We start from the raw sequence: 25,906 nt of genomic DNA, 5'->3' as shown, positions 1-25,906 counted from the left end.
TCTCGCTTACTAGAGAAGGAGACGGGCGAGGGAGGAGTGGCCGGGGTGGCTCCCATCGCAGTGGGACTCGATCAAGAAACAATTGCAGAAATAATGACACGAATGTTTTAGAGTTTGTATTAAAATAAGACATGTTTTTAAAAATCATGTTGGCAGATTTTTTTTTAAATGGTACTGTTCATTTGGCCAAGAAACTTTGAGACACTAATGTATAAGTTGATACAACTTTTCTGGAAAGCAGTTTGGCAGTAAATATCAAAAGCCCTAAAAATACTCATTCCCTTTGACCTACCTGTTTCCATTTCTAGGAATTTATCCTAAAGAGAGATTCCTAGAGAGATTTATGTGCAGTAGTGTTTATGAGACTGGTATCTATCTGTAAGAGTGAAACTTGGAAATAATCGAAATGTCCAGTTAAATCATGGTACATGCATAGGATGGAATACTTACCATACAGTTATTAAAAACATTTTAAAGAATGTTTAATGATGGGGGAATACTTGTAGTTTATTAACTGAAAAAAGTGCTTGTAACCAAATACACAGTATAATTCCATTTTGTCGATATGTATTATGCTTAGAAAAATACTGGGACGATAAACCTGTTAACAGTATTCCTCCAGAGATAATACATTAACAAGGCTTTTATTTTCTCTGCTCACATCTTTGTCTACAATAAAATGTGTTACTTTAATAGCTTTAAGATTACTTTAAAATGAAAGTTCAGTAAAAAGAACGGTGCGTGTTCTGGAGGCTCCTGCAACCTGCGCTACCGACACAGTAGCTCTGCCGAGAAAGGGCCTGGTCTTAGTTACTACGGTCCTGTGACCTTATGTGAGTCACTTAGCATTTCTGGGCTACATTGTTCTGATTTGAATGACCTCTGATCCTTTCTAGTTGTAGTTTCTGTTATTCTGCAAAGTCTTCCCTGCTGTTGCTATGCAGCCCTAGGAGCCGGCAGCTCTCCAGCATTCTATGCAGTGACAGCGCTCAGAGTTCAAAGGCAGAGTCGTCACTGGGAACGAATCTGCCTCCAGAAGCCTCAGGCCCTTAACCACACAGAAAATCCCACAGTGCATCTCAGTGTTTCACAAAATAGAAACAAGATTCTTTGGTTAGAAGAACTGTGACGGGCTCTGAGAGGAGCTGTGCCGGTAGCAACCTCGCATTCTCCTGAGACACGTTGTCACACAGAAACACCAGTCATCAGTGATCAGCCTAGGGCACCAGAATGTAAGGGACTTGACGGTGTTCACCTGCTCTAGGTTTTAAAATACCTGATAATTCTTAAATATTTCGAAAGATAAGCCATTTTTTTAAATATAAAATTTTAACATACTATTAAACCAATTTTTACTTTTTAAATTTAGTATTGCAAAGAATTGTCTTTATTCATACTTTCTTTTTGATGAACTTTTTGATGACGCAATAAAGTTATAAAGTATTCTCTTACGTAGGAAATGAAGTCATCTGAATTGAAGGAAGAGATTTATTGTCCTGGTTCCTAAATATAATACTCTTGGTAGAATTACATTTAACTGTTTTTCTTCCCTAGTTTACGACAGGGTTAGTGCAAGCTCTTGTGAGGAAAAAAATGAATTACTTTAAAAATTAATGACAAAAGTACAACAAGAATATTCTTGAATGTTTTTAGGAGAGAATTCAGAGCCTCAAGCAGAGCATAGACTTCATGGCAGACTTGCAGAAAAGTCGAAAGCAGAAAGACAAAGCAGACGCCTCACACGGCGGAGGGGACAGAGGCTGCTGGCCCGCAGAGAGAGAGGACGCTGGCTCCGCTGAGACGCAGGCCTTCAAGAGGCCCACTAAGGACGACAAAAAGTAAAGAATCTCTGAGATGTTAAGGTTAAGCTGTCTCTTTCAAGCTAGTAAGGAGGAAAAATAGCGATTTAGTGCCTGCCTCAGGAGGACCAAGCCCTGGTCAGCCCTGGTTAGCCCTTGGTGGTTTGGGGCGTGGAAGTCCATATTGGGGATGTGATACCCTCTTCTCAGATAAAGCACCGTGCGGAATCGTCCAAAAATAGTTCAGAAAACAGTTCTGAATGTGTATTCATATGAAAGTACTTTTAGAACCAGTAAATTATCTTTAGGGACTCATATTGTCAGTGAGTTTATTTAAATAGAGCTATTTGCATAGGGAAATATGCATATTCATTACCACATTCCATAATGGAGTTGAGACAGTAGTTAAGCCTCAGCATAGTTAAAGCTACTTCCAAAACAGATGGGCTGTCACTGAGCTCTGTGCGTGTTCCTCACTGGACGTCAGCTGGCAGGAACAGTAGCTTACCGCTGGCCCTGCCAGGCGACAGCCGGCATGGCTGGATGTAGTCGTGGGTGTCCTCCCCTCCTGCCCCATACCACTGACTGCCCGCCCTGGTGCCAGCTCCCTGCTGTCAACTGCAGAAGAGGGTTTTAGTTACTAGCATTTGGAATTCCACCGTCTTAAGGCAAATTGACGAGTTTTTGTTCTAAGATTTATACATTTTGAATTTGTTTATTTTAAATTTAAATTTTAAAATCACACTTTAAAAATAATCGTGTTCTTCTCCCTTCAATATATATTTGTAGTAGAATTCATTTTTGTGAATGTACTGAGAATGTTTCAGGCAAACAACCCTGGACGCCACTGGAGGAGACCAGCACGCACGTTCGGTCTGCCTTGCTGTCTGCGGCATTCGGGGCCCTTACCGGGCATTAAGGGACAAAGTTTAGTTGGTGACGGGGGTGCATGGTTCCACTATAGTTGTAGTCATATTTGGAATCCATTTTAATGTTTTCACCTTATCTTTTTTTTTTTTTTTTTTACTTAGTATTAATGTGTGTTTTCAGGAAAGACAAAGAAATGCTTGAAGATAAACTGAAGAGCAATAATCTAGAAAGGGAGCAGGAACAGCTTGATCGCATCGTTAAGGAATCTGGAGGGAAGCTGACCAGGCGGCTGGTTAATAGTCAGGTGATGGGACTTTTTCTTTTCACGACCTACTGATTCAGGTTGTCTGAACTTTTAGTTTTTAAATTGCTTGTGTACTTTTTATCCATATCTGCCATAACGGTCTTTAGCACAACACTCGTAGAAGAAAAATTAATAATATGTTTATTTGTAAATTAGATAATCTTATCTATTACTGGATTTTTTTTTTAGTGAAGTTAATGTTTTCTAAACTTGGAAAATGAACCCCACATACTTTAAGCTTATAAGAAACTATAAGCTGTGCTTTTGAAATCATATTTTTCAGGACATTGGTTTTAAAACCAAATGGATTAATATGAGACTTTGGGCAGGTCACCCCCCTCCCTGGTCTTTGGTTCCCTCCATTTTAAATGGAATTAGGCAGAACTAGATGACCTTCAGGACCCACACAACTCTGTAAAATTCTGAGGTTTTTCTAACCATTTTTGGTAGCCCATCGGCCCCTGTACATATGGAGATAGGTGTGAAGGTCATTGTCTAAGTGTAATGACGATAGCCACCTATGATAGTTTGATTCAGCTGAAGTAAGGCTTTTCGGTGCGACGTGTGTATGTGTGCGTATATGTATAGAGCCGTTTATGCCACGTGAATACTTTGGGTCACTGCAGTGTGAATTTGAAAGAAGAAAACCAGATGGAACAACAACGCTGGGCCTTCTCCACCCTGTGGACCCTGTCGTAGGAGGTAGGTTCACAGAATTAGACTTGTGCGTGAACTCGCTTGCTTTGGGGTAAAGAGCAATACCTTGCATTAACATTTAAAGCAACAAGCCCGATTATTGGTAAATCCAACTGTATCATTATCTATAAAGGACTTGGCTAGACATCGTATATTTCATGTTAACAGCTAGCCTTACTTTTTTTTATCCTAAAGTAGGTACTAACTATATAGATCAAGTTTTCTTTAAAATACAGAATCCTTGGAATATCAGACCCACCATTAACAAAGCCAAAAAGTTGGGCAGTAATTTTTAGCCCCGGTTTTAGGAGACTGGTATGTACACTGTTATTTCTAGAGCTATATCAAAACCCTCAGATTATGACATAATACACTTAACTGATTTTTCATTTCAGTGAATTGTATGCATATGTATGCCATGTAATACCTTGATAGTAATGAAATAATATATACTTGACAACATTGTGTCTTTCACTGTGATTGGTAGAAAGTTTATAAAGGTTGGGAATCACCATTTTAGAACTCGAGTCATGTTTTTATTTTCTCAGATGATATCTTAATGGAGATAATATTGGCAGTATTTTGAGATTTTATGTAAATTTGATGTAGGAACTTTGTCATTTGTCTGAGGGGGGAAAACAATCACATTGCAATAAACAGATGCAAGAATGTTAACTTATTTTTTAAATACCCATTGTCGTGTTGCCATAATGAGAGAGACTTGGGGACACAAAAATAAATAATGACGGGATTCCTGTACTTCAGGAGATGGTGTCCAGCATTTATTATTCGCTGTGTGTCTGAAGAGCTGGGCATGGAGCTAGGGACACGTCCCTTCCCCTTATGGTGTAGGGTGGAGAGAGAGGATGGCACAAACAAAAATAGTCCAGTGGGAAGGTGGCAGCTTGTCTGCCGTGGATCAGTACGACAGAGGAAAAGAGCAGCTGTGACAGTATGTAACAGAAGGTACCTACGTAGTGTCTCAGAGAGGGGACCAGAGAAGGCTTCCTTAACAAGATGACGCTTAGGTTGATCCCAAAAAGGTGAGTGAGGGATGGGGGCATCGCAGGTAAGGACCGTGAAGCCGGGAGGAGCTCGATGCATTTGCAGGCCACGAGGGTGGGCGAGCCCGTTAATGTCCTCCAGGACTGCATTCCACTCTCGAAATGCTGGAGGAGTTCCTTAGGAGAAAAGAAACTGGAGCTGTGCTTTCAAAACGAAAACCCATTTTTTGCTTTTTTGCGAACTACCCGTAGTACAAATTTGCATGGGCTTGGGCCAGAGAAAATGCCACGAGACTGGGCACGTTGCTCCCGCTCGTAGGGCTGTGGCGAAATTTCGTGCTAGGCGTGCAGCTGACGTGACTCAGGCACCCTTCCGATCTTCCCCTTCCTTCGTACCGGGGAGGGTCTGCTCTCTGCCCTTGGTCCAGTGTCCTGGGTGTTGAGCCCCTGTAGGTGCACGTGGCCAGATGGGACTCAGCTGCCCACGGAGGCCAGGCAGTTCGCAGGTCTAAGGCGGAAGGTGCCCTGTTCACGTCTCAGTCGTGGGCGGAAGAGCCAGTGCTCATCAGGACACCGGACCCCAGACTGCTTACTGGGAACGGGGGGAGATCCGACTTAGATGTTTGTAGTTTCTCACAAGCGCTTTGTCACACTGCTCACCGCGGCAGCAGCCCGCCCCCATGCCATGGGGTCACGGCCCAAAACTGGGCTCTGATTCAGGAGAAAGAATGCCGTTTCTGTGGGACGTTGCTAGAGAGACCATGCCTTCTCCTGGCACCGTCCTGCTCAGTTCCTCTGCTCGGTCCACGATCCCCAGTGTCGTCACGGGTTCGTTCCCGGTTCGCAGAGATCACGTCTCGAAGGGCTGTCCTCGCTGCTGAAAGCACGCCTCTCCCAGATAGTGACTGATCCCAAATGCGCATTCTCGGTGTCGTGGTGTTCAGGGGTTTCCCCTTACTCGGTGCTTCACTAACCCTTTCTACGGGTCTGCTTCCATCCTAACATTAAAAGGTCCACGTTTTACATCTTTTCTTTTTAAGCAAAACGTAACGTGACTATAAAGGGTTCCAGGAAGCAGTAGAGTGGGATAAAAAGGACCAGGTTTGGGCCCTGGCTACGTGCCTGTCTCTGAGCTCAGAGATTTTCTTACGTGAAAACCGGGTCCAGCCAGGGCTGGCCCACCTTGCCACGGTCACGTAGATGGCACGGAGCCGAGTGCGTGGCGGCGCCCTGCAGAGGACGCGCCACCGCCACCGCGCTCGGTCTTGTGTTTCAGAACCCGGCTACTGCCCGGTGAGGCTGGGCATGGCGACCGGAAGGCTGCAGTCCGGAGTGAACTCGCTGCAGGGCTTCAAGGAGGACAAGAGGAACAGAGTGACTCCAGGTGAGGTGCCCACAGAGTGCTCGTGTTTCTCCTCTCGCGACTGAAGGAAGGGAAGCGATTACCATCTATTGTTTTATTCACTGACTCTTGGCGGTGTGTTTGCAAGTTTAATTAGGTTTTTTATTAACTTAAGAAACCGAAAGATGGGGTGTTAGTATTCAAAATGAGTTTCCTTCTCTTTTTCCCTCTCTCCCCCCTTTGTGGGGAAAAAATTCACTCGAGTCGTGACTTTGACAAGTGCCTGGGGGAAGAAGTCTGCCTTAGCCTGTGTGCCAGTCAGTGGAGCGGCGAGGTTAGAAGGGAGGTGTCTCCTAAGGCAAAGCGCAGGACGCAGGAGAGTATCGCGTGTCGTTTTCACCGACAGTGTTATACTTGAACTACGGGCCCTACAGTTCTTACGCGCCGCATTACGACTCCACGTTTGCAAACATCAGCAAGGACGACTCTGACTTAATCTATTCAACCTATGGCGAAGACCCTGACCTTCCGAGCGATTTCAGGTGAGTCACCAGTTCGTCAGTAATGCCACGTGCGACATTTTTCTGAAATATCAGTGTACACATGTGTATCCAAAGGGTGGGGTCCAAACTCGGGGTATGTCTTGGAGGGTCTTGGCGCTTATGCGAGTCAGGAGGTGAATCGGATCACCTTGGGGAGGAAGTGGATCGGAGGAGCAGGGGGCCTCACAGACCGAGCCCGGGGTTGCGGGGTGGGGGGCCTTCATCGCCGAGATCTTATGTTTAACTGTTTCCCCAGAAGCATTTCGTTTCACCGTATTCTTGGTACTGTTTCCTTCTCTCCTGAAGATAAACTTGTCATTGGTAAATATGTAAATACAGTGTCGTACCAAGATAGAACATTTTACATCGTGGTGTATAAATTAAGGGCATCTAATAAAAACGGTTGGCTACAACAGGAAGATTAAGCCAGTGGAGAATATTTATATAGAAATGACTTTGCCCACACTCTCTCTTTCAGCATCCATGAGTTTTTAGCCACGTGCCAAGATTACCCATACGTCATGGCAGATAGTTTGTTGGATGTTTTAACCAAAGGAGGGCATTCTAGAACCCTGCAAGAGTCCGAGATGGTAAGACTGCTTCTGAAAAAAAAAAACAGGGTAACTTCTTATTGGCTCTCGAGCATTAGTCACTCGGTGTTATGAAACCATGGGATTAACCAGCATGACAGCTGAAGTCCATTCCCCTGAAAAGACAGCCCAGCCCGGGTGGAGACCATGGGCGGAGGACAATGAACGGAAACGAGTAATGTGGGCACCGGGATCTGTGCGGGCCGGAGGATTGTCATCATCTCCTAATCTTGGGAAAATAGGAATCAAAAATGGGGTTTGCAGCTCAGAATTCGGCTGGTGATCCGTATCCAACAGAAAGGGCGCGCCTCGCTCCCTGGCTTGAAACCGAGTTGAGTAAAATGAGAGAAAACGTCCCTTTCTTTATCACTCAGCAATACCAGTGGTGGCGCCTCAAGAAAGGAGACGCCTCCTCGTTGCTGTCTTTGTCCGTGCTCGCGCGCTCTCCCCACTTCCGTGGGCCGTGGCTCACGTCCGGAATAATTTAGAGACTGTGTTCAGGGATTAGAATCAAAAAACGTTCCTTCTGATGGAAAAGAAAGTTGACCTCCAGAATGTCCTTGCAGCCCTGGACAGAGGAGTCCTGTCTCTCTTGGGAGTCATAACTTCCTGGTGGCTGTGACCATAGTTGCCTTGTCCCTTGCCCTCTATACCTACGGTGGCCGGTATTCGGGTGACCTAGGAGCAAAGTTGAGTCGGCGCCTAAGGTTGAAAGAGCTGCCGTCGTCTTAGCACAGGAATTGCTTTCTTCACGTGGCCTAAAAATATTATATCAATTCAGAAATGTTTTTACTATGCCTTTCCCATCACTTAATCTGAGTTAAATCTTGAACTAAAATTGAACAGCTTTCATTTGGTTGATATGGCAATATATTTCAAATTTAGTTTCTGTGCCCTTTGATTCAGCGGTTCTCAGAATTTATCCTAGAAATGAGAAAAGTTGTATATGGATACATGGTTTATAATTTTTAAAAATTGGGACTGTTAAGTCATGATTCCCCCTTTCAAAAAAAGATACCAAGCGTGCGTGATACATTTGTTTATGTGTGTGCATTATCTCGAGGGCTAGGACCAGAAGAGGCTTGCACGTTCTCTAACATTTGAATGTTCACAGTAATTGTCTCCTGTCTGAGAATATTGTACTCCTGTTTATCTGTTGTTGAAAACAGACTGCATTTATTTTGGAAATTATTCCGCTTGCCAAATACCTTCTTAAACACATGTAGCTTTTTGATGAGGCATAGGATTATCCACCTTGAAGGCACTAGTAGTAGATATCCTTGACTCACAAGATAATCTCAAAATGCTTGTAATTATATGTAATTCATTTTGAGCTTTAAAAACTTCCAGTAATCCATATTTTTATTTTCTCTTGCTATGAAATTTGCTATTTTTCTATTTACTTTATCTTTGCCTTTTTATATATCTTTTGATAAAAAATGTTTTTTTATCCTTACAGCCATCACCTGAAGATGAAGGCCAGACTGGGACACTTGACACAGCAAAAGAAATAGAGGTGATTTTTTTTTCTGAAAGTATTTAAATGGAGAATAAGCTAAAAGACCTAAATGATGCAGCTTTATTTTAAAAGAAAAATACTTGAGTACTTCCTGAGATGAAAGGACTGGTTTTGCCTGTGGGGTGCGTAGTTGTAGCTCATGGGGCAGACAAGCGTGCAGACGAGGGGGCGTGAACCAGTTAGCTCAGAGTGACGGTGCGTGGGCACGTGGGAATGCAGGTTGGAGAACTCAGTGCTTGGGGTGACGGAGGGGACCCTCACAGAGGGGCTGCTGGAAGGATGAAGAGGCGTTCTCCCAGTTCTAAAGTGGGCAGGACTACAAGTGCCATGGCCTGGAGCTGACAGAGCGCCCAGAAAGTGGGTGACCACAGGTACCTGGGGAACAGGACCAAATGTTGAATCTTATTGCAGTGCCAAGAAGTTGCGATTTTATCCCAGAAGACAGGACCTTATGCTAAAACATATAGGAGAGAGAGAGACTGGAGAGGAGGGACGGGTGAAAAGCTGTGGGACTCGACTACCAAAAAAACCGCCTAACAATAAGAGGAGGAACACGGCAGAGCTAAAATTGACAGGACCTGGCACATGAGGGAGATGATCGTACTAGCTCACGGTGGAAGTCCAGGAAAAGGAGCAGGGCTTTGGCAAGGAAAGAAATTGCATTTGGTTGCAGGTGTGTAGGAGTGGTTAGGGACATCGTGGGAGTTGTATGTCTCTGGTGCTCCAAGGTCCAGGCTGTGGGTCTGGAAGTTGTCAGGTGAAGGCAGAGGTTCATGTTCGTCGGTAAAGCGAATGAGACTGTCCAGAGAGAACACGTAGTCTGGGAAGCATTGAAGGACAGAACCTTGGAGAACACGAGTAGTTAAAGTGGGAAACTGTGGGAGGAGGATACGCAGGAAGGACTTCAGCAGTGGCAGGTGCTACAGAGACAGGTGAGTGTCATTTGTCATCATAGCGCAATTTCAGTAAAAGGATAGGGAGGAAAGGTAGGCACTTCAGTGAGTGAGGATCTGAGGGATGAGAGGAACACCCGAAGGTGTGAGATGGAGTAAAGAGACGTGGGCTTCTCCGCCACACAGTTTGGCCCACGTGGCGGGAGAGGAGTCGGGGTCCAGCCAGATCGAGCTGGGAGTGCACCGTGCCGGGGCGCGGGCAGAACCGGCGGCTTCCAGGGAGCTGTCCTCTGGGCTCATCTTTTCCTAAAAAGCAGTGTTGAGGTTATGGAAACTCTGAGTCTTACGATTCCAAAAACGAAAGTCCACCCTTTTTCAGATCTTGTTCCTCCCGTGTGATACTGACAGCCTGGCTTTGGGCCTAGGGGAGGCCCAGGAAGCATCTTATGTACAAGACCTGCTAAGGGACACAAGTGACTGGGCGGGGGGCTGACATCGCCCATAAGCCTCGGCAGCACGAGACCTGGTCGTAATCACCAAAAGCTCTTTACAGTGTGGCCAGTCACCAGGCTCTCGTCCCTTTCATCTTTAGAGTTGTTGCCTCGTGAAACAGATGATGCTGATTACATAAGACACGTCCTAGATTACAGAGAACTGTGGATTTATGGACACTTTTTTTGGCCAGGATTTAGGAATGGCATTTTAAAAGTATTCTGGGAGGACATTTTTAATAAGCATCAGACTTAAAACTCCAAAGTAAATAGCGGGGATAACTCGGCCTGTAAACACAAGCTCTTACTCATTTCTCATGCTGCCGCTGTCGGGGTTTAGCACGCCGAGGTCGTTCTTGCCCCTTTTTGGAAGCAGATGACAGAAGCGGAGCCAGTGGGGCAGTTGGACTCCCGGACTCGGGACAGGCTCACGGCCCTGGAAGCGGTAGCAAACTTTGGTGCTCCAGCTGAAGTTTTTGACTCTGAGGGTGAGTACCTCCGGAAGACTCGATGGAAGCACTGCGTGACACAGGCGGTCAGGACAGTGTCACGTGAGTACAGGTTAGCAGCCATTCTCCATGGGAAAATCCGGGCGAGCCACGCTTCAGGGAGCGGTTAAGCATGTCTGTGGCGTGGATGTCACATGAGGGGGTTACTGCTTTGAGAAGGCTAACTGATAAACAGCGAAGCCTCGGTTTACCGGCCACGATCCAGCACCGGTCACGTCTCTGTTCTCTAGTGTGTGCTTTGTCTCACCGCAGAAGCTGAAGTGTTCCAGAGGAAACTCGACGAGACCACCAGGCTGCTCAGGGAGCTCCAGGAAGCGCAGAACGAGCGGCTGAGCACCAGACCCCCACCCAACATGGTCTGCCTGCTGGGGCCCTCGTACAGGGAGATGCATCTCGGTGCGTGGCAGCCCCGCCTGCAGGGAGCTTGCGTCATGACAGCACCCCAAAGCAGCACTGGAATGACGCTGGTGGACAGCTTTTTCACTTTTAAGTAGTCTTGATTTTTTAATACCTAGAACTTTTTTTTCCCCCTTTCTAGCTGAACAAGTGACCAATAATCTCAAAGAACTTGCCCAGCAAGTAACTCCAGGAGACATCGTAAGCATGTATGGAGTTCGAAAGGCAATGGGGATTTCCATCCCCTCCCCCATCGTAGACAGCAGCTTGGTAGACTTAACAGAAGGTACGAGCCCTGTGTCTCTGGCGGGGGGGCCTCTGGGGGACAGGATGTCAGTCCTCGCCCTTCAAGTAACATGGGGAAGGTTTTGCCTCCGTGTGTTAACGTGTAAAGTTAGTTTTCTTCCCATTTTGTCTAAAGAATAAAAGGTCCACACCTTTGCGATAAAAGCTACAGTAACCTAGTGCACCTGGTCTTTAGCCGTGCTGTGCGTGTGTTCCAGAAGGACTGGCACGGGTAGTTCTACTGGGTGCCACCTTTCCCTTCACGTTTTTGGGTTTATTTCATTAAAAGGGAAGAAATGCTGAATGCAGTGGTATTTCTTTCAGATTTTGAAGTACCTCAAAAGACTGATGCTGCTGAATGTGGACCTCATGGGATTTGAAGCTCACTGGTATTTGAGTATATATTGTGTATATATTTTTTTCATGCTTAACTTGGAAATGCTTTTCAGAAGATATTAAATATTTGTAAATTGTGTTTTTAATTAAACTTTGGAACGATTACTTTTAATGTTCCAGAAACTGGACTTCTGTTAGGTAATAAAGCTGAACCTGGGACTGTGAGCTGGATTGTGCATATCAGCTAAGTGACCCCTTAACCTTTTCCTGGACTGAATCAGAAGTGATAAAAGTTCACAGCCATCCATTAAAAGAAGCAAGTCTTCCAAATAATTGAAAAATCCCTTAGTTTTTCCACATGTGCCATGCTCCCCATTAAAAAAAAAATCCCCAAATAGTTCCTAACTTACCAGATTTGATCTTGATGATTGATTCAAAAAGTAGCCCCTGCGAGGGAGGAACGTGGCTGTGCTCTGGAGCCATCCTGAGCTTTAGAAAGCAGAAGCGGAGCGGACCGGGGCAAAGTCCCTCAGAGCAGCGATGACGCTGCCACCGCCTCGCAGTAGTCAGTCATTAAACAGGAAGTCTACTTTAGCTAAGTTCCTGAAGACCAGAGAAGACATTGACAGGCCAGGCATTTTAGAAATCACGCAGGTTTTCCAAACTGTTAATTTAATATATGAAAAGCTAAACAAAGTAGAGACACTGGTACTTTATAAAAGTGACATATAACGTTTGAAACCGACGCTAGAGAGCGACAAAGACTCGGCACACAGGGTGAGCCCTGGTCGTTCGCAGGCCCCTCCTCCAAGCCCGCTGCTGTGCGCCCACCCATGGTGAGCACCCCTGCGCCCTGGTCTCGGCCTCCCGTCAGGAAGCGTCTTAGTAGGTGAACCAGACCACCACAGCCGTGACTGCACTCGAGTCTGAGACCGGCTGCGTAGAACCTTGTAAGTGAATTCTGGACCATAGAGAAGGTTGGTGTTAGAAAAAACATGTGTCCTGTCATAAAACAGAGTGGCCCCTGTGAAGAAATGACTTGGTCACTAGAAGACAGTTATAAAAAAAAACTGCAAGTGGTTTTTCAGGTCAGTTTACACACTACAGTCTGAACATCGAACACTAAAAACCGCACGGTTATCTGAGCACAGTGCTTCGACAGGAAATAAAACTACACGAGTGGTAACCGATTAATCCTTAAACTCCCGACTGGGATTTTCATTGCTAGGAGAAAAAAAAATGACTTGAATCCTGCAAGAGTGGGAATCCGCCCGGCACAGAGGCACCCGCCACATGCCTGCGCCGCGTGAGCGACGGGCCCGGCTTCCCAGGGCGGCCCCGCCGGTGTGCGTGGACTGCAGGACCACGCTCCCCCGAAGCCAGCCCTTCACGTGAAGAGCCAGAGTGTGCAAACGGCAGTTAAGGAAGGTCTGTTTCCCTTAACAGTGTTTCTGCCATAAAATTTGTTCGTACAGCAAGTTCTTAGAATTCATTCATACTGTTCCAGTTACACGCAACCCATCAGAGGCGCCACTAGCCCTCCCAGCACCTTAGGATAGAATAAGCCCCACAACAAGAGACGGCACAGGTGAACAGCAGGGTTGCTGTCAGGCCGCACCCCACCCCGGCGGCGCACACCGCACCAGCAGCCACGACGGCCCCTCGCCCCAGCCCCTTGGTCCCAGGCAGACCTGGATGCCGGTCACCCTGGCTGAAGCCCCCCTCATTTCAGGGGGCTCATGGACAACTTCTAGCTAAGGATCCCTGCTACTTAGCGACACTCGCCTGTTAGAAGCCTGGGGAAGGCTCTGGTGAGGATGCCGCGGGGCGGGGCGGAGCACGGAGTGGACAGCCTCGGAACCCAGGCTCGCGTGTCTGGATTTTTTCAGAGCCGAAGCTGGGAGACACCACCTCACAGACCCGGCGTTGCACTTGCCTTGATGCGTTCTGTGCAGCCCAGTGACATCGCAGCGTCTGAGAGGGGGCCGGCTTCCCGGGCAGGGAGCCTGCACACGTGCTGAGCTGAGCACACCCTTCTGGTTCGGACGCTCTGCAGAGCCAGCTATGAGGACTGGAGAAAAGGAGTACCAGAGGCCACCTAAGTCCCGTCCACACTCCATTCCTTCTCTTCCAGTATGGAAACGACGCGGGGTCGAAGTCTGCAGGGGCGACCTCGAGAATGCACAAGGAGCCAGGGCAGGGCTGGTGGTGGCTGCACCTTCATTCCTAGGCTTTTCACTTAGGGAGCCCAACCTCAAAATGCAGGCACCAAGGCGTCCGATTCAGAGCCACATCCCACAGAGCTCCGTCCCCACAGCAAGCCGGCACCGGACAGTGGCCCCACTTGCGAGCCAGTGGTTAAAAAGGCAAAGACACTAGAGGGAAGAGATTCGTCTAGTGTCTTAAATCATTAAAAAGGACAAAACCTCCATTAATAGCGTGTCCATTTAAAACAAACGCACGCCAGAGATGGCAAGAAGTAACAAGTGTCCACTCCGGATTGTTCTCCCTACTGTTAGAAACCTCTTCTAGATTTGGAACCCAACTGTCTGGTCCACTGGGGTCGACAACTTGTCTCTCAGTCCTGTACCTTGAAAAGACAGGTCTCGTGTGCAGCTCACGGGCCCTGAGGGGTGTTAGGTCACACTCCAAGACCACAGCACCCAGGCGGCCAGGGGCCCGGAACACCGAGTGTGCCCTTCCCTGCCGTGTGGAGGTTTGGGCACGGGGTTCCGGGGGCCCAGGCTCCGGTCACCTCAACCCCAGGTCCGGTGCACGCATCCGAGAAATCCTCACATCTGAGGAAGCCACTGTCAGGAGGTGGCGGTGGCCAAAGCCTGGGCTGCCTCCGTGGCTGGCGTGGGGCCGTCTTCCCGCCGGCTTCCGGCGCGTTCTGCCACACCAGCAGCCTCAGTTCAGCCCCAGCCCCTGAAACTTGCCAGTGTCTGTGCAGACAAAGTAGGTCCTCAGTTCACCTTTGCCCTTGACATTGATCAGCCCACGGCACTCGCAAGAATAACCCAGTCCCTGGAGGATGGCGCACGTCTCCTCCGTCACCTGCAAAGGAAAGGGGGCCGAAGTCTTAGAAGCAGGAAGAAAGCCGTGGGACAGGGACGGGTGGAGGTCACCAGCGAGCCACGTGCATGTCTGGTGGCCCTTGGGGGCGTTCGATGGCTGGATGGCCCCTCGCCCCTGCGAAGTCCTGTCCTCCGTGGTCACGGTGTGCCCAGGTGGGTTCTCACCTGGATTTTCCCGAGCTCTCCAGTGCTCTCCATTCGGCTGGCGACGTTGACCGTGTTTCCCCAGATGTCGTACTGAGGTTTCCGCGCTCCAATCACTCCCGCAATCACGGGCCCGTGGTTTATGCCTGAGGGCGACGTTCGTGGTTGGCAGAGCACAGGGGCAAAGCCTCGGGCCCCTGCCCCTGGGGAGGCCACGCGACCCACCCACGACCACAGGAAGCCCTGACAGCAGCTGAAGGGACATGTGGGGCGTGCCTCCTGAGGTCGGAGGCCGTGCCCGGGGTGTGGGAAAGGCTTCCCCAGTGTTCTCGGACTCTGCAGTGCTCCAGACGTCTGGGTGGCCCTCCCAGCGGCTCTGGAATCCCAGAGGGTACGCGGCTTTAAGTGCTGACCCCTTCAGCGAGCAGTGACCACGTGAGCTAGTAACTTGGCTTTGTTCTCGCTGTAGTCGGCTGACCTATTTACAACCAGTGATTTCGGGTTCTCCGTTTTCTTAAAACTTTGTAAGCTAATTCCTTGTGACATGCGAGGAAATAATTGCCCAAATCGCTGGGGTCCTGTGACAGTCAGAGAGGGATCTCTAGAACTTGCGACACAGAGGGCAAAAGCAGCCAGACCGAGCGCGGAGTGGGCGGCCAGGAGCGGGCAGAGCCCGCCCCACGCTCACCGACGCGGAGGCGGAAGGAGTTGAACGAGTGCCTGTTGATGCCGTCCAGCTTGCTCATCAGGGCGGTGCTGAACTCCACCGCGATGCCCACGTGCGCGTGCCGCCGCTCCCGGTCCTGCGGGACAGGGCGCGTTCACGCGGCTGTGGAGGGCACGAGCCCGTCCTGCCTCAGCTGGGGGCGGAAGCCCCTGAGACCCTGACCCGCACCACACGGGCTGAGACCCACGGGATGGCCCGGGAGGTGCCCGTTAAGGTGACAGGTCTGGGGACTGCTGTGTTGAATTTTGCCTCATGGGGATGGGACCCAAGGCCACCAGATCGGCTGAGTACCTGGTTCTCGTGCCCTGAGGGGACGCTGAGCCCCGCAGCTGCCATGTAGGTGCTGCCGATGGTCTTGATCTTCTCTACGCTGCTGAACTTGGGCTTCAACAGCAGCTGCAGGACAGAGGGAGGCAGGGGTGTAGCACATTGCTGCAGCCAGTCCTGCCCCCGATCCTGAGACCGTGTGGGGTCCCCCCAACTTCTGATGCAGACGTCCTTCCCACGGGGTCGCTGAGCTCCCAGCTGAGCACAAGGGGCTTCTCTCCCTGCGTCTCCTCCTGTCTGTCCCCTGACACCCCATCTCCCTCATCCCTTCCATTCGGGTCTGGTCTCGTGCTGGCTAAATCCGTGGCCCTGCGGTAGCATCCGCAGGGATGTCCACTACTCGTCTCCACCTCCTAGTCAAGCGCAGACAAGGCAGGGCTCCCAGGGAGGTGGACAGCGTGGCTGGGACTCAGGCTGGGACTCAGGCTGCCCTACGGGGACCCAATCTCATCGTGGCCACCCGCCCGTCAGGGAAGACTCGTGACCAGAGCAATGAAGAGGGCAAATCTGGACGTTTTCTAACCAGTGCAGAGTTTACGCCCCCTCCACGGGAGCCATGGCATATGACATCAGGTGTGGGGCGCCCCGCGCCCTCTCCCGCCCCCCGCCCTGCCCCAGAAGCCGGGGTGGGGGTGGGCCAGACCTCGTCAAAGTCAGCAATGATCTCGTTGAGCAGGCGCAGGCACTCCAGCCCCTCCTTGTTGACGTCGCACTCCGTGTAGAAGACCTTGAAGTCCGGCACGGATGCGAACATGACAGAGACGCAGTCGTAGGACTGATGGTACCAGTCCTGGGGTGGGGGGAGGGGAAAGCGGGGCCTTGTGACCACCCGCCCGGCCTCGGGATGGGAAGCGGGCTTCAGGGGTCCGCAGCCTGGCTGTCTGAAAACGGGATCCTGAACCCATCCGTCTGGGAGGACTAAGGGGCCTTTTGCTCTGAAATGCCCCGAGTCCTGAGGCTGAGAACCCCCAGGGGAGAAGCAGCTGTCAGGAGCCGGCTCCCCACTCACAGGCCTGTTCCTTCGCCATAACGCGGCAGCACGGAACTGGTGGAAACGCACGCGTTTTTATCTGGGTTACAGATGCCTGACGCAGCCAGATGGGCGCAGCCAGCCTGTCAGGCAGGTAGTGGTGGCCCCATCTCACGGATGGGAAACCGAGCCCCAGAGAAGCGAGGTTCGCGTCACCCAGGTCTCTGGACCCAGGGCCTGTGTCCCACAGCTAATGGCACACATTGTCTCCGGGGCGCGTGGGGAAGCAAACTGGGAAAGCGGTTTGTAGTTAACAACCATCGCCGTGCAGGACGGCCCCCGGACCTTGCATCTCCCTCCCGCGAGTGGCCACGACACCTCATTTAACTTGTCGCCAATGAAGTGGGCGGCCACGTGGGCTGGCAGGACGTTCTCCAGAAGGAGGCGGTTCACGTTCTCCATGGTTTCAAACTCCTCATGCTCCTTCTTGAACTTGTTCTTCCACAGACAGTCCAGGCGGCAGTAATAATCGATCTACAGACAGCAGGGAAGCCAGGGTCCTGGGCTCAGCGCGGGCAGAGTGGCTGGGGGCCCACTCGTGGGCGATGCAGGCAGACAGGACCAGGGCTCCCCGAGGACACCCTGTCTTCTGCACTGCTCCCCCTGAGGCAGCCGGGCCCCACCTCGCTCCCTCTCCAAGTGGAGAACGGGGGGCTGCCCTGGGCTAGGGTGCGGGGGGCCTTCCCCAGCCTCACCTGTCTGGAGAGCAGGATGAGCGTGGTGTAAAACAGAACCAGGTAGAAGCAGATCGTGGTCTTCAGATCCCTCCATGAACAGACCGAGGGGCTGTGGGACACGAAGTGAGAAGGCGGGGGTCGTGCCCAGCCCCCGCGCAGCCCCCGCGCAGCCCCCAGACTCAGTGCTACCCCGGGAAGAGCCGCCAAGACGGAAGCCATCGCTGCCCCCAGCGCTCACGGTCTCGTGTGCACAGTACACAAGACAACCCCAGGTTGTAAAGAAAAGGGGGTGTAGGGTAGAGGTTGGCTGGGAGGGGGGGGAGGCCTCACTGAGGTGACATCCAAGCTCACACGTGATGACAAGGACTAGCCGTGGCAAAGCGAAGCAAGAGGACCAGCAGAGGCAGCCAGGCTCCTGGGCGGGTCCAGGGCCGGGAGATTGGCAGGAGTTTGTGGGTACAGGCCAGACCCCCAGGAGTGGCTGTGTTCGGGGTACCCACAGCCCAGCCTCTTAGTTCCAGGGGAGTCCGGCCCCTTTTCTCAATCTACGTGGGGCCCCAAACCCCAGAACCATGCACACACCAGCCCTTCGCATGCCACAGGGTCACCCGCCTGTCCAGGACCAGGCCAGAGACAACTGTTCTCTCCAGAACTTGAGGGATCAGGACATTGCTCAAAGCAGGGGGCTGGGCTGGAACTGAAGGCTCCCCTTCCCCACCCTTGGACTGGCCTAAAGACAGGACTGTCCCCTGGAGGACCGGCCCATGAGTCACGCTCAGCGCTGAGAGCTGCAGACCCAGGAGGGGAGCCCGTCACCCGCCTTCTGTCAAGTGGAAAGCACGCAGCCCACCCGCAGCTGTCCAGTCCAGACGGGCCGCGAGCCCGAAGCCCCTGGCTTTGAAAGGACCCCGACGCAAAGCGAAGGTGCCACGATGGGCCACAGTCCAGACGGCCAGCAGGGCTGGGGCCCTGGCAGTGAGCTGCGCCCCACCTGAGGGTGTCGTTGATCTTGGTGAGGTTGCCCAGGCTGTCACAGCAGTCCCACCGTGAGCACAGGGAGACATTGAAGAGCACCAGGTAGGCCACCAAGGCCACTGTCAACAGCACGACTTTCAGCTCCAGGCTCATCCGCAGGAAGACGGAACAGGCGACAAAGGCCAGGATGCAGCTGCAGGTGTAATACTGCAGAGACGGGGGTCTGGGTCACCCCACCATCTCCCATCTCCCAGAGACGCCTCCTGGACCAGCGGTCACCAGAGGGAGGGACGCCTTTAGCGCCTCGGGGACCCCGTGAGGAGCCAGTGTGTCTTCAGCATCACTCTCTTGCCTTCCTGACCCCTGAATAATAAGCAACGAGATCTCGAGCTTTGGAACATTGGGTGTTTTTACTGCGATTTTACTTCCACTTATGGTCAGCGAACTCGTTTAAAGGAAAAAGCGTAATAAAAACAAACTTGCGAGACAAGGGTCAGGGCAGCGGCGGGCACGCGCCTGAGCGGCCACCCTGCCTCAAGGTCAGCCTCGAGCTTGCCCTCCCCGGTGCCGCTCCGCCCTCCTCACTGTCCCGCTCAAGAACACGCTGTGGCTCCCCACTGCCCCAGAGCAAGACCCGGCCCCCGCCCCCACCCCCTACCCAGCACCCATGCTCCACCCGAGCTGGGTCAATCTCCTGCTGCTGCCCCCCAGCTCCCCACCCCCTCCCGGAGGACGGCAGTGACACCTGCTCCCACTCCGCCCGTGCTTTGCTCCCGTTCCCTCCCCGCCCGCCCCATCCCGCGCCCTTTCTGCGTCTCCAGAACAGCTCAAAATCCACCGCCACCCCCTAAAGTCCCACAGCCTGTAGCGCTGTCGGGCAGGGCGCTCCCGCACTGCTTCTGACTGCCTGCCTGGGGCCACATGGCAGGCAAACCAGCCAACCCCTCAGGCCTGCCACAGAGTGAGCGGTTAGGACACACAGGCCAGCACAGGGTGTCCCCCACACCCGGGCCAAGTGAGTCCCAGACCAAGGTCAACGCAGCCCCTGTGGGCTCTGCTTCCCCCACACTCCTGGGAGAGGCCGGGCTCGGCCCTTCCACACCGGGGGCTCAGGCCCTAGACATCGGTGGCTTTTCATGTCCCCCGATGCTCGGGAGCGGCCACGTGAGGCCCAGCCCACGCACCTGGAGGAGCTCGCACGGGGTCCCTGTCCCACCGTGGGGGGCGCTCAGGCTGCTCTCATTCCCAGCAGGTGGCCCCAGGGCCCGCGAAGGCAACAGTGGCTGCAGAGAAGACAGGTCCCGTGAGGGGGCCCAGGGCCCAGCGGGCGGGCTGATCTGGAGGGGCCAGCGTCACGCATCTCCTGCCAGGCCCAGCTGTGGCGGACTCCCCACGGCAGCCATCGGCTTCACAGTGGGAAGGGTGCAGAAAACAGACGCCACCCCAGAGCACGAGGCTGACACGGGGTGGGGAGAAGCTGGGATCAGCATTCCCAATGAGCCCCTTCTCTCCAGGGGACGCTGAGGGAGACAGTCACAGAGCCCAGAGTGGGGGGACATGGAGGAGAGGAGCCCCTGGCTCTCAGTGTGGGAACTGGGGGGACCAGCATGGACAGCACTGCCTGAGCATTGAGCATGTGAGTACAGCCCGAAAGACAGGGGCCCAAGTGTCCTCCCAGCTTGTACCCAGGACGGCTCGTCCCCAGAGAGGAAACCGAGTCTCGGAGAGGCTGAGCAGGGCCTCCTCAGGGGGCCAAGACGAAAGGATGGGGTGTTGAGGACACGGTGGGACCGGCCTCATGAGTCCTCTGGGGGCCGCGAGCCCATATTTGAGGTGCAACCAGGGCCGGCCGAGGACTTTGGAGGCGGCAAGCTAAGAAGAGGCTAGGATCTGGAGGTTCCCAGCATCAGACTCCCCGCTCCTAGGAAGTGGGCCTGCTGTGGGGGCCTTGCCAGGACGCGCCCCTGCCCCCCAGAACCCACCATGTTGACAATGGCGATGGTGAGCAGGCTGCCGACAGTCAGGACGACCAGGGACAGCCGCAGCAGGGGGTGCGTCTCCACCCTCTCGGAGATGGACCGGAGCATCCCCCGGGCTGGACAGCACCTCTGTGGAAGCAGAGGCAAGTCACCCAGCGCCAGCCCCGGGCAAGGAGGGGAGCCTGCTGGAGTGGAGGCCTTGGCCGGGGCAGCCCACAGCCCAGGGGCCCGCAGACCAGAGCTGCTGGGAGCCTGGCCATGGAGAAGGGTAGGCGCTGTGCCCAGCACAGGAAGAAGGGACACTCCCACCCTTGGGGCTGTGGACAGCCACGGGCGCTTGGGGACACGAGCAGGCCTGGGAAAGCAGAACCCTCAAGAGATGCCCAGGGAGCACTCAGTGACTGTCCTCAAGGCCTGAGGGGCGGGGGCTCAGACGGGCAAAGCTCAGCAGGGAGGGTCCCCAGGGAAGGGGGCTGGCACCTCCACAGTCCCAACCCCTGTGGGGCTGCACGGGTGCCCATTCGGGGCATCCCCACTCACCAGGAACTCGTCGGCAAAGCACAGTCCCAGCACCAGCCCCAGCACACAGGCCACCAGCCCAAAGGACATGCCCAGAGCCGCAGTCCTGGGGAGGAGGGGAAAAAACCTGAGTTCTGGGGGACCACCTGCTCAGGGCTAAGCCACACAGTGCTCCCCCACCCAGCACCCCAATTCACAGGCGCCCGTCAGCTTCTGCCCCCTCCTGAACTGCGACTCCACACTGGGCAGGGGGCCTTCAAAAGCCATGGTCCAGCTGCCTCACTGCCACCACCCGAGGCCCGAGAGCAACGTCGTGCCCCGCTTTCTGGGCGAGGCGTGTGAGAAATGAGACCGTGCAACCTCGACACTCGGGGCTGGCCCAGAAGTGCCACACAGATGCGTCCCCTAGTCTGTCTTTACCAAGCACATCTTGAACCACAGTCTTAGTGGACCCCGTGGCCACCCACCGTCCCAGAACCACCTCGGGGCTGACCCGCCTCCCTCCCCTTGGCCTGCACCCTGCCCCGTCGCTCCCCCGCCCCAGGGCCCCAGGCATGGCGGCGGCACTCCCCGCTCCCAGCCTCAGTTCCTATAGCTGTTGGGGAGGGGTCCTGAGGGCTTTAGGAGCCTGTCCTTCTGCCATTCCAAGCACCTCAGGGAGGGTCACACAGGGAAGTGCCTGCACGGCCACACAGATAACAGGTGGTGAGAGGCACCTGGGAGTGAGCAGGCCTGTGGCTCAACCGAGCACGTGCACTCTGAGCGCTGGCAACTCCAGGGACAGGGCCCACACGCCGTCGCCAAGGGACTCCAAGGTCTAACGTCAGGTCACAGAACTCTGAGCAGCCCCACCCCCAGGCTGACCCCAGCGGCTTGACCATCCTGCCCACCCCCATCTGACCTGGGCATCAGCAGGACGTGGACAAGCAGGATGCAGAGGAAGACGAGGCTGGCACAGGCGAAGTAGTGGCGGGCCCGGGGGATGGGCGCCAGGCGGTACTGGGGGCGACACAGACTGTGAGGGGTGGCTGGGACAGCCAGGCCTCCCCTGCGGGGCCATCCGACCTGACCCTCCAGCCCTCTGACCCTCCAGCCCTCGGCCCACCCCGGGCTCATGTTAATCACCTTAAGAACAAAGCTCACATCCGCCCCTGAGCTCCCAGTGATGTGACATCATCGTGAATGAGTAACTCACTTGTCCCCACTTTGCTCCTTTGTTTAGAGGTGCTACCTTCCCCTCCCCCACACGCCCAGGTCTCCCCCTTTATTTCCAAGGTGCCTGAAAGCCCAGGGCTCCAGTCCGCAGACAGGAACCCTGAGCTCCAGGGCTGCTGCTACAGGGGCTGCGGTGGGTGTGTCCCCACCCCAAACCGGGGAGCGAGGCCGGGCCTGAGCCCCGAGCTGCCCGCCTAGCATAGCGGTCACCTGCTCCGGGCCCAAAGTGCAAACGAGTGAGCCAAGTCCTGGGTCCCACGCCCGTGGAGGGCCTGCCAGGTAGGCTTCCACCCAGGCAGACCACGTCTGCCTCTGGACCCCAGGCTGCCCACCCAGGGAACCCCCAACTCAGAAGCCCCAGCTAGAGGACGCCTCCCCCCTACGCCCCACCCCATGCCCAGTCCTGGAGGACGAGGCAGGAGAGAGGTCCCGGCACCAAGGCACTCTGTCCGACAGGCCGCCTGAGGCCCAGACACACGGAGACCTCAGTCGGCGACACGGGTGACAGCGCCCGGCCTGGCCAGCCGAGTGAGAGCTAAATGACGGGACGTGTGTGCCTAGGACGCCGCCCGAACCCAGCAGGCGTGCCGTAAACACGTCAACGGCGAGGTGACCGCGGGCACTGGGCACGGCCCAGTCGGGTCCCTTCAACGCCGGCGCTAAGTGTGGGCTTGTCCCCGAGCGTGAGGCGGGCACTGTCGGCCTAAGACCGGGCCGGCCCTTATCAGCTGAGGCTCTGGCATCCGAAGGGACCACAGTCTCCCAGACTCACGCGGGAGACGGGAAGGGGAGCATCAACCTGGGGCGAGGCCAGCAGATGGAGCCCCCACTCCACCCGGCAGCCAGCTGGGGCCAGTCCCCTGCACCTTCCCACACAGGGCCGGCGTGCAGCTGCCCCTGGCCTGCGTCCCCCACCCCACCTCACCCCAGGCCGTGGAGCCCACACCCCTGTAACGGCTCAGGGCCCTTACCTCTCGCTCAAAGCCGTTCTCCAGGAAGATGGACCCAAAGGTATAAAAGTCATCAGACTTGGAGCAGCAGGGCCTGCAGGGTGGCGGGCAGTGAGATGCGGGGACGGGGGAGCAGGAGTCAGGGGCCCGGACACAGCTGGAGCTGGGCCCCCGGGGGACCTTGAGGGCACAAGGTGGGCCTGGCCAGCTGAGGGGCAGGGCGAGCAGAGGTAGGAGGCTCACCTGGTAGAGCTGAGGCCCTCAATGGCCGACAGCATCTCGTCATCGTACGAGTCATCCTCGGACCGCCCCTTCGGGGATGCGCTTCTGGAATCAGACACCCCCAAATGCATCGCCCATGGGCCCACATCCCCTTGGCAGAGGCAGGGGTGTAGATGAGATGACTCCCGAATGGGGGTCCCAGGGGCCTGCAGGAGGCCCAGGGCCCCGTATGGGATGGTGGAGGGATGGGGGTCCTTCTGAGGCCTGAGAGGCCCAGCATCGCCCCACCGGCCAGCAGCCCGGCAAGAAACGGGGGGCCCGTTTCCGGTCCAGGGCCCTTCCTGTAGCCCCACAGTGCCCCTCGGACCAGCCCCACTAACCCCGCTGATCCCGCTGCCGGGCAGGCACACGACAGGTACTTGACCGTTGTGAAATTCTGGTCCCTACAAACACTGCCCCCCAAGCCACGGCAAGCTCCGCGGTCAGCGCAGGGCCTCGCACAGCTGCCCTCCTTGGCAGAGGCTGGTCAGGGCAGCCTGCCTGGAGGAGGTGACTGAGACAGGATGTGGCCAGGAAGGCCACAGCTTCACGGAGACAGAGGATAGTGCGCCTACCTGTCAGGGGTCCGGTGGCGTCGCAGGGGGATGACCTGGAAGGGAGGAGGAAAGGCCATCGTCGTCCAGAACGAGAGGGTGCTGGACACCGTCCCAGCCGCAGGCTCCCCGGACCCAGACTGAACGAGGCGGACGGGGACATCGCAGCCCCGGGAGCGTTCCCCACACGCCTGCACGTCCCAGGAGGGCGGGACGCGGGGCAGGGACGCGGGGCAGGGACGCGGGGCAGGGACGCGGGGCAGGGACGCGGCCCACCTCACGGACGGAGAGCAGGCCCGGCCGGAAGACCGTCCAGCAAGGCCCTCCCGCCCGCGCAGGCCCCCGTCCGCCCGGTCCCACCTTGGGCCGCCGGCCGTTGGGCACGGGCGTGCCGCCGCTGCTCAGGCTCTCGCGGTGGCTGAGGTGGGCAAAGGGCCGTGCGGCGCCCCAGGACTCCAGGTAGCGGGTCATGCGCACGGACGCCCGCATCTTCAGCGCCGCCTCTCCCTTGGGCTTGGGGAGGTGCTGGCTCGGTGGCGGTGGCTGCTGGCTCTGCGGGCAGACACAGACACGGTCCCACCCCTGCCCTGGCGCCCCCCGTCTGGCCGAAGGGTAAACAGCAGCAAAGCCGCTGGCTCGGCAGTCCCCAGGGACCGGCTGAAGCCCAGGGCACTCGCTGGCTGGAGCGGTGGCCCCAGCGTGGGGCCCTGTCCCGCTCTGGAGGGAGACAGTCACACGCAGCTGTGCTCACCCCTCCCGACCTCCCCAGGGGCAGAAGTGGGTCCGGGCCCTAAGCCCCAACGCCCCACGAGCCCAGTGAGGCACCTCAGACCCAGACACTGTCCCTGGGGCCTGGAGGCCCACCGGCCCCTCCCTGGGAAGGTACCCTGGGGAGACAGCACCCAGGGAAGCCACAGGCATCCCATCCACCCACATGTGGCCAGCACATGTCCCTCCTGTGGGGAGCAGAGGAAGAAAGAGGGGTGCTGGCCAGCAACTCGGAGAGACGTCCCACTGAGGGGCGGTCCCCCCTCCTCACGCCCAGGGCACTATCTTAGGGAGTTGCACTCTCGTGGCCCCCAAAACACATCACGGGTCCATCAAGTGACACGGGCCTGCTGCGGCCGTGCCCGGCACACGGTGGCTCGGCCAGGCCCTGACAGAGTCCAGCCCAGCCCCGCACCCCAGTCCTGTCCCGTCCCCGTAATGACACGCCTGGGCCCCACTCCGAGTGGGGAGGCTGAGCAGGACCAGAAAAAGGAGAGAGGAGGAGAAAGACCCCCAAGACCGCCGGAAACAAGCTCGGGCCATCCTGAGGCCTGTGGAACCCCTTACCCCCAACATGACTGCCCTCCAGGAGACCCCATCTCCAGGGTCCCCGCATACACCCACATGGACCAGCCGCGGCCACAAACATTGGCCGAGCCACAAGCGTGGGACTCGGCCTCTGCGACAGTCCCAGGCAGGGTCTGAGAAGCCACTGTGCCCTGCGGTGGGCGGAGGTCACACGTCGGTCTCCCCTCCACTGTCGGCAACTCCGCCTACACAGTACCCAGCCGGCTCAAGTTCAAGGTCGCTGACACTTCTGTCACAGGGCAGGGGAGCCAGACACCCTGGCTCCCCAAGATGTGTGCCAAAGATCCATCCTTTCTCAGTTAAAACACACCTGCTCAGAGGCCGGTCCCCCAAATCGTCACTGCCCACAAGTGACCCCGCACGTCACCACTGACGTGAGTCAGAGCCTGCGGAAGCGGGGAAGAGACCCCCATGACACCCAGGAAGTCCACTGCCCACGGCATCCTGGGGCGGCACATGCGGTCACGAGAAATGAGCATCCTCTGTGCACACACGGGGGAGGTCTCCAAGGTACGTGTGCAGGCACAGGAGCACGGTGT

The 25,906-nt window shown here is 55.0% G+C and overlaps 2 protein-coding genes across 8 annotated transcripts in view; one reads left to right on the top strand and one right to left on the bottom strand.

The window, feature by feature from the left end:
• Positions 1-11,801, top strand: part of BRD7 (bromodomain containing 7) — a 32,719-nt gene extending 20,918 nt beyond the window's left edge. The window contains exons 7-17 of one of the 2 annotated variants that reach the window (XM_039880833.1): positions 1,654-1,838; positions 2,850-2,973; positions 3,600-3,675; positions 5,950-6,057; positions 6,422-6,557; positions 7,036-7,147; positions 8,607-8,663; positions 10,391-10,538; positions 10,812-10,955; positions 11,098-11,241; positions 11,565-11,801. In XM_039880833.1, the coding sequence (XP_039736767.1) occupies positions 1,654-1,838; positions 2,850-2,973; positions 3,600-3,675; positions 5,950-6,057; positions 6,422-6,557; positions 7,036-7,147; positions 8,607-8,663; positions 10,391-10,538; positions 10,812-10,955; positions 11,098-11,241; positions 11,565-11,620 (1,290 nt within the window). In that variant the 3' untranslated portion in view covers positions 11,621-11,801. The remainder of the gene's footprint in view (positions 1-1,653; positions 1,839-2,849; positions 2,974-3,599; positions 3,676-5,949; positions 6,058-6,421; positions 6,558-7,035; positions 7,148-8,606; positions 8,664-10,390; positions 10,539-10,811; positions 10,956-11,097; positions 11,242-11,564) is intronic. The other variant, XM_039880834.1, reaches the window with a different exon arrangement.
• Positions 11,802-12,227: 426 nt separating this feature from the next.
• ADCY7 (adenylate cyclase 7) overlaps positions 12,228-25,906 on the bottom strand; it is a 53,035-nt gene continuing 39,356 nt past the window's right edge. For 4 of the 6 annotated variants that reach the window (XM_039880827.1, XM_039880829.1, XM_039880826.1 and 1 more), the window contains exons 11-26: positions 24,372-24,563; positions 24,033-24,067; positions 23,440-23,523; positions 23,218-23,290; positions 21,933-22,030; positions 21,053-21,137; positions 20,516-20,641; positions 19,718-19,816; positions 18,550-18,740; positions 17,577-17,667; positions 17,200-17,355; positions 16,495-16,641; positions 15,816-15,920; positions 15,486-15,600; positions 14,819-14,943; positions 12,228-14,633 (exon numbers count right to left, since the gene is read on the bottom strand). In XM_039880827.1, the coding sequence (XP_039736761.1) occupies positions 14,487-14,633; positions 14,819-14,943; positions 15,486-15,600; positions 15,816-15,920; positions 16,495-16,641; positions 17,200-17,355; positions 17,577-17,667; positions 18,550-18,740; positions 19,718-19,816; positions 20,516-20,641; positions 21,053-21,137; positions 21,933-22,030; positions 23,218-23,290; positions 23,440-23,523; positions 24,033-24,067; positions 24,372-24,563 (1,869 nt within the window). In that variant the 3' untranslated portion in view covers positions 12,228-14,486. Of the gene's footprint in view, positions 14,634-14,818; positions 14,944-15,485; positions 15,601-15,815; positions 15,921-16,494; positions 16,642-17,166; positions 17,356-17,576; positions 17,668-18,549; positions 18,741-19,717; positions 19,817-20,515; positions 20,642-21,052; positions 21,138-21,932; positions 22,031-23,217; positions 23,291-23,439; positions 23,524-24,032; positions 24,068-24,371; positions 24,564-25,906 lie in introns of all 6 variants that reach the window. The other 2 variants (XM_039880830.1, XM_039880832.1) reach the window with 2 other exon arrangements.

The sequence above is a fragment of the Pteropus medius genome, unplaced genomic scaffold, assembly GCF_902729225.1.
Source record: "Pteropus medius unplaced genomic scaffold, Ma_sr-lr_union100, whole genome shotgun sequence".
NCBI lineage: Eukaryota > Metazoa > Chordata > Mammalia > Chiroptera > Pteropodidae > Pteropus > Pteropus medius.
This window is presented reverse-complemented; position numbering and strand designations above follow the sequence as displayed.